The sequence below is a fragment of the Manis javanica genome, chromosome 9 (genome assembly GCF_040802235.1).
Source record: "Manis javanica isolate MJ-LG chromosome 9, MJ_LKY, whole genome shotgun sequence".
Lineage (NCBI taxonomy): Eukaryota > Metazoa > Chordata > Mammalia > Pholidota > Manidae > Manis > Manis javanica.
In genome coordinates, this window is record NC_133164.1 from 76,988,624 (window position 1) to 77,001,620 (window position 12,997).

A 12,997-nucleotide genomic window follows, 5' to 3' on the forward strand; every position below is an offset into this window, starting at 1 on the left:
ATTAGACTTAACACATTTATGTAGTTAATTATTTCTGAACTGTTAACAGGACACTTATAAATCAGATTTACTTTCAGATAAATGTGGTTTACTATTTGATTTGTGAAATGCTACTGGATGGTTACAAACATTAGACTTGTTTTTCTATCTGCCTTTATATAACTTGCCTTATTATTTTAAAAAAAACCTTCATACTGTGTAAAAGGCTTAGGTTATTAAAACTAAAACAGGAAGGACAAATGAAACTTTGATCCCCTCTCAAAGATATCAATAACAAAAGTTTTTCTTTCTTATCATCAAAAGCATTGTAGAAATGTACAATGTTCATTGTAGAAATCTTGGAAAACACAGGCAGTTTATAAAACACAATAAATACCCTAATCCTAAAGTAGAGCTAATGAATGCTGACTTTTTCTTCCCAATTTTTTTCCCCCAAATATTACCAAAAATGGACATTTTTTCCAACTTTTTTCATATTTATACAACTTTTCAATGAGGATAAGGCTGTCACCACCAACCAACTAAGTATCACTACAAGTGGGACAACCAGATGCTATCTACACCTGATGTGACATAATTCCATCTGTGAAATATTTTTATCAAAAAATATTGAAGCCTAATACTAATCAAGCCCTTACATCTAATGCCAAATTTACAAGAACTACATATCAGACATATCTGGAATATGGGACATTCTACTGAAGAATGACTTGTCTTTTCAACAACTAAATGGCATGAGGAAAAAACAAAAGGTCACAGAGACACTGTTCAAGATGACAACCAAATGCAGTACCTAGATTCAACAAACCAATTAAGAAACAGGAGTACAATTAGATAAATTAGTAAATACATTAAATGAGATGATACTCTGGAACTATTTTTCTTCAAAGAAAAAAGCCATTGGTTAAAATGCTAACCATTATTAAACTTAAGTACATGAAGTTATTACATTTAAGTGTATAGAGGTTTATTATGTTTTATGAATTTTGAGTTTTCATAAGTTTCAAGCTTTTTGAGTAATTTTCGTCACATTTCAGTTATAATAAACTCAGTAAACAAGCATTTGCAAATAATAACTGCCCCAACGCTTAATTTTCTTTTAAAAACAACTTTTTATGGCTCAAGGAAAGCTCCTACATAACTCCTCTCAAAGTTAGATAAGCACAGTCATGGTAAGATACAAAAGCAACAAGGAAAAGAAAGGTCAGTATAAGGGTCTCTGAGAAAATAAAAGGGTGTCTGCTGACAGACTCTCTTCACAGATGGAGGTCTTAAAGAAACTGAAAGGTAACTGATACATACAGTAAACCAACAAAATCACCAACTCTAACGATCACAAAATATCAAACTTTGAAGAACAAATCAATCAAGTTTTCGCAACTCTTCATCTATGTTTTGCCACTTCATAGAAAAAATGTGTGCCTTCTGTTTCAAAACTCAGCATCACATATATTCACAAACTTTAGAGGCAAACCACCACCACCCAAGAAATCATCTAGCCCTGCCTCTTACTTCATAAATGAAAAAGGTGAAGTACAAAGATGAAACAACATGCTGTTAGTCTGTTTTTATCAAAATACGCTACTACTCCTTTTCTGGAACTACAAAACTTTGAAATCACCATTACTTGCGAAGGCAGTGAAAAACCCTATTTAAAAAAAGATCCAAGACGAAAAACATGGGAATTACAGGAGAAATCATCTGAGTCTCATTAATGTAATTAACATTCATTGGGCATCACCCATGCCAGATCTTGTTACTATGGATATAAAAACAGAATAAGTGAGTATACCCTTAAGTAGTTCATACAATAGTTGGGAGAGAAAAATATGTAAGTCTAACTACTATACAGTATGTTAAGTGTTGCTATTACAGGTAAGCAGAAGCTTCAATAGTGGCAGGAAGAAGGCAGTGACCAACTTGGACCGAGAGAATCAAAGACTTCACAAGTTATCCTTGAACTGGAGACTGCCTGACAAATAAGGAGAACAATATTGTGAACAGAGCGTGTGAAGCCTTGCAACAGCCTCAAATATTTAGGAAAATAGATTCATATAACCCAAAGCTATGTATAGAAGATAAATGGAGAGGTAAGCAGTAGATTTTGGGCTTTTTCAAGAACATAATGGGCAAATATTGTGGATTCCTTCACCATGGGATCAACAATCAACAGGTTTCATTTTTCAAAGGTAATTCTAGCAGCAGTGTGGAAGACAGGCTGAAGAGTGAGGGATAGTAGGAAAAAAGGAGACATCTGCTGACTAGTAGAGAAAAGAGAAAACCACCACCTGAAGTAAAAAGAAATCATCCAAAACCCAGTCCTGGCCCCTATTAAACACATCCATAATACAACCAAATGTCTATTAGTCACCTCTTCACCAGTATCTTCAAAGGACCTAACCATATGTAACATTTCTAATGAGATCATTACCTTCCTCCTACCACTCTCTCCACACCCCAAGTAAAATGCATTTGGTCCTCATTCACACAGAATATCCAGTGTTTCTTTGGCCTAGTCAGTACATGACACCACCATTCCCCCAGTTAGGTAAGGCAGAACTCTGAAAGACATCCAAGATACGTCTATTCTCCCAGTGCAGAAATATACTAGCCAAAAGTCTTGTTGGTTTTACCCTCTGAAAATTTTCACCATCTCCAACACCATCTCAGTCCAAATGTCACCTCTTGCCTGGACTGTGGCAGTGGCCTAATTCAATCTCCCCTCTAATACTAACTTCACATTGCTACCAGAATTACGTATTTTTTTAATGTAAATGTGGTGTCACTCATTCCCTCAATCTCTACCTTTCCTGACACTTAACATCCCTCAGTGGGTTAGGATAAAAACAAAACTCTCTACTTGACCTACTAAACCAGCACCACACTCACCTTGACTATTGCCACTGCTGTAACTTGTACATTTACAACTTTCAGCCTTGTAAATAACATGAGATATTTGACATGTTAAACAGTAGTAAATGTTTCATGTTCCCTCCTGCCACAGGATGTTTGTACATACATGCAGTTCCTACTGCATTTTCCTTTCTTCATCACCTAGATAATGCCTACTCATTCTTTGAAAATCTTAGCCCTACTGTCCCTTTCTTTTACATTCTCATGGCACTACACACCTCTTCAGCTACATTTCCTTCTTCTGATTAGCTGATTGGTGTCTCTTCCATTAATACTGCTTCATGAAAACAGAGATTGTGTTTTACTCAAAACTGTAGTTCCAACACTTAGCCCACATTACACAGAGCAGAAACTCACATCTTTGTACTGTATAATTAAATGAACTAAAACAAGTGAATTTAAGAGTAGAAATGTATTAAAGGGGCTAGATTTAAGAGTTATCTCTGAGACGTAGAAGTACAGATTTTAATTATTAGATGTGCAGAGTATTTATTGTGTGAGTATTCATGCCACTAAAAAATTTAAAACATGAGAGGAAGAGTAAGCTTGAGTAGTAAAAAACCAGTTAGGGACATGCTGAATTTGAGATGGTATGTCTAACATTCAAATCCAGATAGTAATTCAATCTAAAACTGACTGTAAAGTCTGAATTAATATACAAATTTGGGTAAAAACATGTGCAGACAACAAGGAAAGTACACAGAGGTAAAACTAAAAACAAATCAGAATCTCACATATTAGCATTTAAGAAAAAGGAGGGTCACAAATGACACAGTAAAGGGAGCAAAGAAAATGAGAAGACAATTGTATCAGAAGTCAGAAGAATTGAGTTTTTGAAAAGAGGAACTGTCAATAATGTCAAGTGCCAAGGAGAGGTGAGAGAAAAATTGGATGCAGCTGGCTATCAGTAAGCAGTGAGGACAGAGAGAATACTACAGTGGACAGAAGACAGAAGGTGAGGAACTGGAGAGAAAGTGAACACGGGCTATTTTTCCAGTAAGTCTGACTGCAAAGGAAATGAAGGACTAGGAGGGACATGTAACAGGAGTTGAGGGTCAAGGAAGTATTTTGTTTTTAAAATGAAAGACTTAGGTGTATTTATACATTAAAGGAAGAAGCCAATGGAGGAAAACATAAGAGGGAAAATATTTGATGGAATATGGTCTAAGTATGAGTCACCATGGATTTTTACCTTAACCAGCAAAAACAGCAGAACAAACATACATATGAGAAGGGTTTTTCTTTCTCAGGGAAGAAAGCGTGGATGTGTGCAGATGTACAGGTATTGCAAGGGCAGAGATCACATCAGCACATTCATGGAGGGGCTTATATGCCATACTAAAAAAATTATACTCTTATACAGTGGGCAGTCAAGAGTTACTTGAAAGCCTTTAAGGAATGGAGTAACAAAATGGCAATGTGGCGGGCTAAGGGGGATGTGTAATCACCCCTGGGATTTGATGTAGTCACTGTGAATTTGGAGCTGATCTAAAACACCTAAAAATGTACCAAATATCTACCAAGAGAAGTATTCTACTTCCTCACTTGTGCTCCTTCTCGGTGATGTGCTACTATTCAAACATGGTCTACCAACACATGGCCCCTTGATCCCTCAGAGAGCTTGATTTTCTTTACTAATTTGATATTGTTAGGGGCCACTTTCAACACAATGGTTTTGGTCTATTTTCTTCCTGCTCTGATCATTAGGAGGAAGAATATATTTATGATTTATTTTAGCATTTTCTAAACTTTCTTCTTCAAACTTTCCTCCATACTACTAGTAGCTAGGAAAAATAAAACGTATAACACAAAGGACAAAATTTTACAGTAATAAAATTCTCTTCTGTAATGGTGAATTTCAGGTCTGAATTTTAGGTCAAAATACTGCCAGGGTTTTAAAAAAATCTGAAAATACATATTTTTTTGTTGTTTACTAATGCAACAAAAGAGCTACTTCAGAATTCATTATGTCACTATCAAAGCACTTTCCTGTATTAAACAAATTTTTTTAATGAAACACCGAGGTATGTAAAAATGTATTAAATTGGTATCTGCTTCTCCACAACTGTGCAAAGTATTGGTAATTCATATCAAGATGATTATGGTATGCACATAACAAAAACTTACCACCCATTCTCAGAATGATTTATTACATGAGTCGCTCTTGGAGAAAACAACTTAGTCAAATGTCAAAATAATTCATGTAAACATATTAGAAGATAACACTTTTGCAAAACTATGATTTAACACACTTATTTAAACTAAAAGTTATAAATGGTTCAAGGCAAGTCAAAATTAAATGAGTTTTCGTATCATCACCAAAGCATAAGATTAGATTCTAACAGTCTCCCACTTTGTGTTGAGCTGTGCTCTGACAGAGAGTTTCCCATCAAAACAATTTACCTTTGACTAGTAGAGTAACACTGAGGAGGAAGGAATCAAATGTCACCTTCTAATTCATCCAAACCCTCCTGCTTCCCAAACCTCCCCATTACCCAACTTGTGGGTAATGCCACTGCAAGCCACTGGGTATTCAAGTGTAAGCCACACATTCTCTAACATCATTGGATGAGTAAACAACCACTCCCTTGCCCAACCATCCCCCTTTTCTGTCTTTTCTGTCTCCCTCACTAGTCTCCGAGTTCTTCAAGGACAAAGATAAAACCTAACAGGTTTTACTGTTGCTTTATTGTGCTTTCCCCACTAACTACAACTAAATATGCATCTTTTCTCCAGCTTGCATAGCATGATTCCACAAATATAAGCTGGTACTTGCTGAAAGATATTCATTGTTGAATCTTTTAATCAAATACAGGGATGGCACAAAGCTTTTGATAATTGTTTGCTAAATAAATGGCCCAAATGAATATGTCCCCATAAATTTTTCCATGAAACACTTTAAGTCAATTGTAAAAGGTGGTCACTGATGTCCAAATTTCTAAAAATGGGCCTTATGAATTACTTCAATCCTTAACACAAGAATGTGTTCTATAATCATAGCTAATAATTCTTTCATACCTACAATAAGTGTGATATATGGTAAGTCGTTGTGTAAGGTTTTTGGGTTTTTTTTAAACTTTAAAACTCCACTACTATTAGTTTCTTACTATGGCAACATTACTCACTACTTCTCTAGGGAGAAAGCTTCAAACTCTGTGGGTATTTCCTGACCTAAAACTGGTTTTGAAGGATTTTAAGTCTCTAATGGCAATACACACAAGGTTATCCAGTAAATGAAATGACCTCTGTAAACTCAGCCTGTCAAAAGGAAAAGCAAAATACTTAAATTCTGTAAAGAATTTACACCATACAGGTTTACATTAAATTCCTCCAACCTCAGACAACGGCTATTTGTTAGCTAATTTCATGATACCTCCAAAGATTTTTTTTCCTTTCAACTAAAACTATGTAAAATCTTGTCACACACATAATCTGTTATATAAAACATCTTAGTGCCTCTCAAAAATATTTGTCGTCTTAAAGCAAATCCTCACCTAGCAAGCATTCACATTTCCATTCAAAGAAATTTTCAAATGCACTAACAATACGATATTACTCTCCTAACACCAAAAAAACAGCATTTCAAAAATTCCTAAAACTACTTAAAACTTTTCATATCAAAAACAATCTAATTGTTTTTCTTTTGTACTCAATCTTTTACAATGAAGGATTTAGACTTAATTTGTTTTAAGCATTGGAATGACTACACATCTCAAAAAATTATCATAACTACTGAAACTTAAATACAAGATATTTAATCTTCCAAAAGGCGATTCACTTCACACTTAATTGAAGACAGGAAAGAATCTGTTTCTATTTAGGATCTTCACACATTTTCAGTATTTCTAAAAAGAAACCTGTTCTGTTTAATTCTCTTCTCTATATACTGAAAAGTAAATGGGTTAAAGGGGCCCTTGGACTCCTCAAAGCTCCCCGTCACACTATAATCACAGGCAATGCTACGAAATAAACCAACGGCGCTCCGGAGCTCAATGGTACGGTATCAGCCCTCTCGTAAACCACAAACGTAAAGGCAAAAGTCACAAACACCTAAGATTCCGCAGCAAAAGGGCTGTCAAAGGGCTAGGGTACACAAACCCTAGGCCTGCCTATGCGGAAGGCAAGCTGAAACGTCCTATCAGAAGCCCAGAAAGACGTCTACTATTGACCTACTACTATCAATTCTCGAGCTGACGCATCGCTTTCCTACCCGCACGCGCTTGGGTCTCTGCCAACACAACCGGGTAAGTCATAACTAGACGTCCCCAGGCTTCCCCGCCTCCCTAGCGCTCGATGTACCTCACACCCGAGCAGTAAACGGGGTAAGAAAGTGGGGAGCAACACCCTCTGCGGGCCTGAGGGCCGCAGGCGGCTCCACCCAGCCTCTCCTCCGAAATGGACCCAGGCAGCAGAGCCGCCGGGCGGTTGTCCCTCGGAACCAAGCCAGAGCCGCCGGGCCTCGCCTCGCCTCGCCTCCCACCGCGGCTGACAGCGGGCGCGCCCCGCTCTAGCGCCACCCCGGCCCCCGGCCCGCCGCAGAGCGAAGCGCACGCTCTGAGGTCACCACCCACCCACACCCTCGCAGACAACGCCCGCGGGCCCTCGGGGGCCAAGGACGAGCTAGCGGCGCGGGCACCACCCGGGAGGCGCCCCCGCGGGACCGCAAGATGGCGGCGACGGTGCAGGCCGAGGCCGCCGCCTCACTCCGGCGCGCCCCGGGACGCGAGCGGGCTGGCGGGCCAGGGCCGGAGCGAGGCGCCGCCGGAGAATGGAGTGCCGGTGTGGGGGAGGGGATGCCCGCTGGGGCCCGCCGCCGACCAACCCACTACCACCGCCCGCCCCACCCCACCCCATCCCGAATGGGCGCTGCCCTCTCACTGCTTACCTTTGAATTTGAGGTCTGTGGGTGGGTCGAGAACCAGGATCTGCTCGTGCTTCGCCATGGCCCCGGAGGCGGACGCCATCGGAGAGACAGCGTAGAGCGGGGGCGCGCCCGCGGCGGCGGTTTACTGGCTGGGGGCGGGGACGACGGCGGCGCCGGCTGGGCCGAGCTCTTTGATGGGACCAGACCTCGGCTCTCGAACCCCTACGCCTGCCGCTGTGTTGCCGGGTCGGTGGGCCACCCGCTGAGGCAGCAGCTCCGAGCCTCACAACTGACTCTGCCCCACTCCAGCCGCCGCGGCCACGCGCCCTGCGATCCTAGGCGCCACACGTGACGGTTTCTGCGTGCCTACGTGCGCGCCCCGGCGGTCCAGCGCCTGAGCGCTCGTCGCGCCCTCCGGTCCTGCCCTACGCCGCGCGGGCTGATGCGCCTGCGCGCTTCGGGCCTGGCGGCGCTCGGAATTGCTGTCTAGGGAACGGGTGTGGGCGCGGCGGGGGGGAACTAAACTCGGTGGGACAGAAACTTGCAGGGTCGAAGGGCTGCATCCTCGTTCGCCTTTAGCTCTTATTAAGAAACTGAAGAACTCTATAACAGTGCGTCACCATTTTCCAAGTGGGACTGCCTAATGGAACGAAGAAGTAATGGGGCTTATGTACTACAACTCCCAGCATGCTCCGTGGGTCCCTTTGCGGCTCTGCGCGATCCTTGCTGGGAATTGTAGTAAAGCCTGTAGGTGGGCGGGAAGAAGAATGGAGTCCTTTGGAAACAAATGGGTTGGAGCTCCTTGCCGCTCACTCTTACTCTCAGAGAGCGTTCCGTCTGCGCCGAAAAAGAAAATAACTTTTGGAGACTGACCCGAGATGCCCTGGTGAGAAATATATACCCTGTGGAAAACAGGGGACTTGCCAGTTTGCTAATTCTATGCATCCCTCAATTGGTAGAGCTCCATTCTGTCTCATTCCAACCCAAACTCTCCCGTTTCCTGAATTCTCTCCAAAAGCAAATGAAGAAACACCTCGTTTAAGAAGCAAATGCGTCTTGGGGAACTCTGACGATGCAAATGTATTAAGCTAGAAATACAAGTTAAAATCTACAGTTCAGTGCTGTAGACTATACAGTTTTGATGAGTGAGACCCAAACCAAAACAGTTGTCACGTTCACATGTTGGAAATGAATTCCATCTGCATCATTTACGGTAGCCTATAGGAAACTGAATCAAACGATAAAATTCCCAAGAGCAAAATTACTGACAAATCTTTAACCGATCGCCAGGATAATCGGGGACAGGAACATCAAATGAAACGAATGTGCTGTCAATAAACCTGTATAGTACTACTTAATGTAAATCCCTGGGAAGCACCACAAAACGGAGGACATTGGTGCTGCCGTCATGAAGGAACAGCCCAGTTTATCGAGAAAATAAAGGAGATAAATGAACAGTACTCTAAGCACAGGCACAAAGTCCAAGTTTTCCAGTGTAATCCAGGTATCAGAGTCCATCTGGAAATAGCTCTCCAGAACAGCTGGCCTATCATTTGTAGAAGACTGCACAGTTCTAGAGGAACGTATCTAAGCCATGAAAAACTTCAGAAGATAGAAGTGCTCAAATAGTTTGAAGAGCATATTCTAAATTTACCTTTCCTTTGATTTATTTTTATTCACAAAATTTATTTTGAAAATTCAGTTATCATTAAAGGAGAATACAAAAACTATGTTTATCAAAAAGGGGCTTAAAGTTAAAAAGAAAAAAAAGGTGAGCTTGACAATCACTGCATAGAATGGTGTCCCACATATGTTTAGTGGTGAACTGACAAGTTAGCCTTAGCTGAACTGGCTCCTCCACAGCTAAATGGACATTTCTCTGACCAAAACCATTTGGGAATCCCCAGTGTGCAAACAGCCAATTAGCAGGTATAGCATGCTGAGGAAGTTCCCAGTCACTCCCCTATGGGACAATGGCTGACTTTTCACCACAAATTCAATGGGAATCCTGGATTGAATGTATTCCAGTTTCCCAGTCTATATCATTAAGAAACCTCCGCCCATTTAAATCATCACCTTTGAGTCAACTGTTTTTGTCTTAGTATTGCTTCAAAAATCATATAGCTATAGTCTTAAAATCTGTAAGAATTTAAATATCTGGTAGTCTAAGAATACATGAAGCATCTTTGGGATAATTACCCTATTACTATTTTAGAGCATTGCATTAATAATGACTCAGAGTCCTCCTGAATCTACCCCTCATTAGTGCACTGTTTAAGATTTTTGTGCTTTGGTTATTTATTAATACCTTTCTTCTAGCAGTTCAAAGAACTTTACAAACATCATCACAGGCAACTCAGAACAACCTTGTAACAGTTAGCAAGTGTTACTTTTCTTGTTAAGTATGGAAATGAAACCACAGATTAGAGTATCTCATATACTTAATGGAGTGAAACTGTTGAGGAGGAGGGTTGCCTATTTCTCCATTCTGTGCATTTTTGCTTTCCGCAAAGCCCCCAATAAAATGATAACTGAAACTAATTAAGGCAACAATTTAAAACATAATTGACTAATCTATTGTTTAACATTTAAACTTATAATGGAGAAGCATGGAGCCTAGTGTTTGTTGTTTGCTCTTTTAATATTGATTAATGAAGCACATAAAGGTTTCTTAAGGTATTAGCAAAAAAATACTCAAGCATATTTCTCTAGCTACCAAGTTTTCATGAGTCTAAGAAGTACGAAGTTCTTGAATATTGCTTCAACCTAACTGAATCACAAATAGTATTCCCTTTTGGACAAATTATCTCATGGGTTTGCCAAGGACTAAAAAAAATGTTTCCTGCACAGATACTAACAAATTATAAACATCTTCTCCATCGTTAAATATGTTAAACTTTCCTATAGAAGTACTCTATAATTATGAATTTGTTTATGATCAGTTCTCTGCATGATTCAATTCTGTTAACATTTAAATAGGCATACTTTCAATAAACATTGAGGCAGTAGAGCGTATGAGTAAGAGTACAGGCTTCGGGTCTGAACTGCTGGGTTCCAGTCCCATTTCCCACTGTGTGGTCTTAGCAGCTTACTTCACCTCTCCATGCCTGTTCTACATCTGTAAGTTGGGGAGAGTAATAATACCTACATCTGAGGTTTGTTATGAGAATTAAATGAACTAATACACATGAAGCACTTAGGATAGGGCCTGGTTCCAGCACTATTACCTTATTACTGTAAAATGTTAAATTATTGCTCTGCACACAGCATTGGTGATACAGGGGTGAGCCAATAAACATAGTCTCTGCTCTTACAGGCTGCCTTACTAATGGGTTTCAGCCCCAGGCAAGTTCACTATGAATTCAATGTGACCGAAGAAATGACAGTAGAACGTTCTTGGGGTGAAAGGGTTATACCCAACTTTATTTTCATGGTGGCAGGTTAGTCACTAGAATTTCATCCACTCAGAGTGAATCTGCATGCAGCAAGCCTGTCTCTGCCTCTGGGCCTCTCGGCCCGCACAGCCATCCCAGTCTCTGGCCTCAGTGCTGCCACCACTCCAGCCTCTGCTCTGCCCTCCCACAGCCTTGCAGACATGCCACCGTGTTGCCCAGAGCACTGGCCAGGGCTCTTTATAGAGAGATAATAACGATGCATTGCCCACATGTGTGTAGTGAGCTAGCCAACCAGGGCCAGGTGAGAATCCTGGCCACAGGAACCTTCACTTTATCCACACAGGCTTACAATAAAGCAGGAGAAACAGCCATGAAATAGCTCCTTCACCTCTAGAATTCTGTTCTTGAAATGAGTTTGAGCAGTGAGGTACACTCATGTGGTTTTTGAAAGTTAGAAGTGAGACTGAGGCCTGCTTCTGCCCCTCTGGCTGTTTTTCTACTGAGGCAAGAGCACAGAGACTTGAGGATTTCTGCAGCAGCATTCCAGCGTCCATTTACTAGCTTCCTGGATATTAAGACCCAAGTAGTTGCTGTAGGGGCAGCAGAAACAGTGGTCCTTTCTTGGGTCCAGCTTCCTGATCTCTGGGTCAGAGGTCAGAGGTGCAACCCACGCGGCCGCTGGCCCAGTGAAGCAACTAAGACTTGCCCTGCAGTCATTCCCAGAGAGCCTAGTCTAGAGCTTGCTCCTACCCCTCCCCAAAATTTTATGAGCACCTAATTCCCTGTACTGTGTTGCTTCCAGATTATGATACCAATGTGCTGCAGTGAAATGTCAGGGAATTCAAGAGTGGGTCTAGAAAGAGGGTAATAGTGTGGAAATCGGCTGTGCTGCCCTATGAGGTGAGGACTGGAAAACCATCCACCTGACAGAGTAACAGAGATGCAGGGGCAAAACACAAATGAAACAAGGGCACTGCACACAAGAGCTCTTTCTCAAACAGATAAGACAGAGGTGATAGCTAACTGAAACATGTACAAAGGCAGGAGGTATCGCAGGGGTGTAATGCTTATGTAAATGTGAATATGTTGGTGATGCTTCTTGTAGCATATTCGGTAAGAAATACAGATTCCAAGAGAAGGCAGATGGAGATTCAACAGATAAAATCAAGGCTGGAAGAAGAGGCAGAAAAAAAGATTCATCCTGGGGATTTTTCTTTGTATGACATTTAAGTCAGTTAAAACTATAAGAATAATAATCTTTGCTTATGAGAAATTTGAAGAATATGTTTCTTCAATTAATCTTTTATACTGTTAAAACCATATGCACTTATTGTAACAAATAACACAATCTAAAAGCATCTAAATAAGTTTCCTCCTCTACCTCCACTTGGAATAACCAATGTAAACTGCTTGGTTGTATATCACTCACCAACTTTATCCATACTTTGTTTGGATTGTTATTTTGTTTGTTATTTTTGTGTTTTTTAAAATAACTCTTAACATATTACCATGCAATTGCTTTATTCCCCTAAAAATACAGTATGGATATCTGACCAGGTCGATTAGCATACATCTCATTCCACTAATAGCTAAATCCATAGAAGAGATTACCCTACTGTGGTACCATTTGCTGCCTTGTTAATGAACATGTATGTTGATCTAGGCTTTCACAACAAATAGTACTGTAATAAACATCCTTATGCACATATCCTCATCATAGGATGCTTTTATATTCACAGGAAGATTCCCAGTGGTGGAAATCAGAGACATTTCTAATTCAATACATATTGCATGCTTTTTATCCAAAGGGTTGTAGCAGCTCATA

At 40.6% G+C, this 12,997-nt stretch overlaps 1 protein-coding gene across 1 annotated transcript in view; it reads right to left on the reverse strand.

The window, feature by feature from the left end:
- Positions 1-8,144, reverse strand: part of VAPA (VAMP associated protein A) — a 53,036-nt gene extending 44,892 nt beyond the window's left edge. Inside the window, exon 1 of the mRNA XM_037001057.2 lies at positions 7,799-8,144. Coding sequence (XP_036856952.1) covers positions 7,799-7,877 — 79 coding nt within the window. The 5' untranslated portion in view covers positions 7,878-8,144. The remainder of the gene's footprint in view (positions 1-7,798) is intronic.
- Between the last annotated feature and the right edge of the window lie 4,853 nt (positions 8,145-12,997).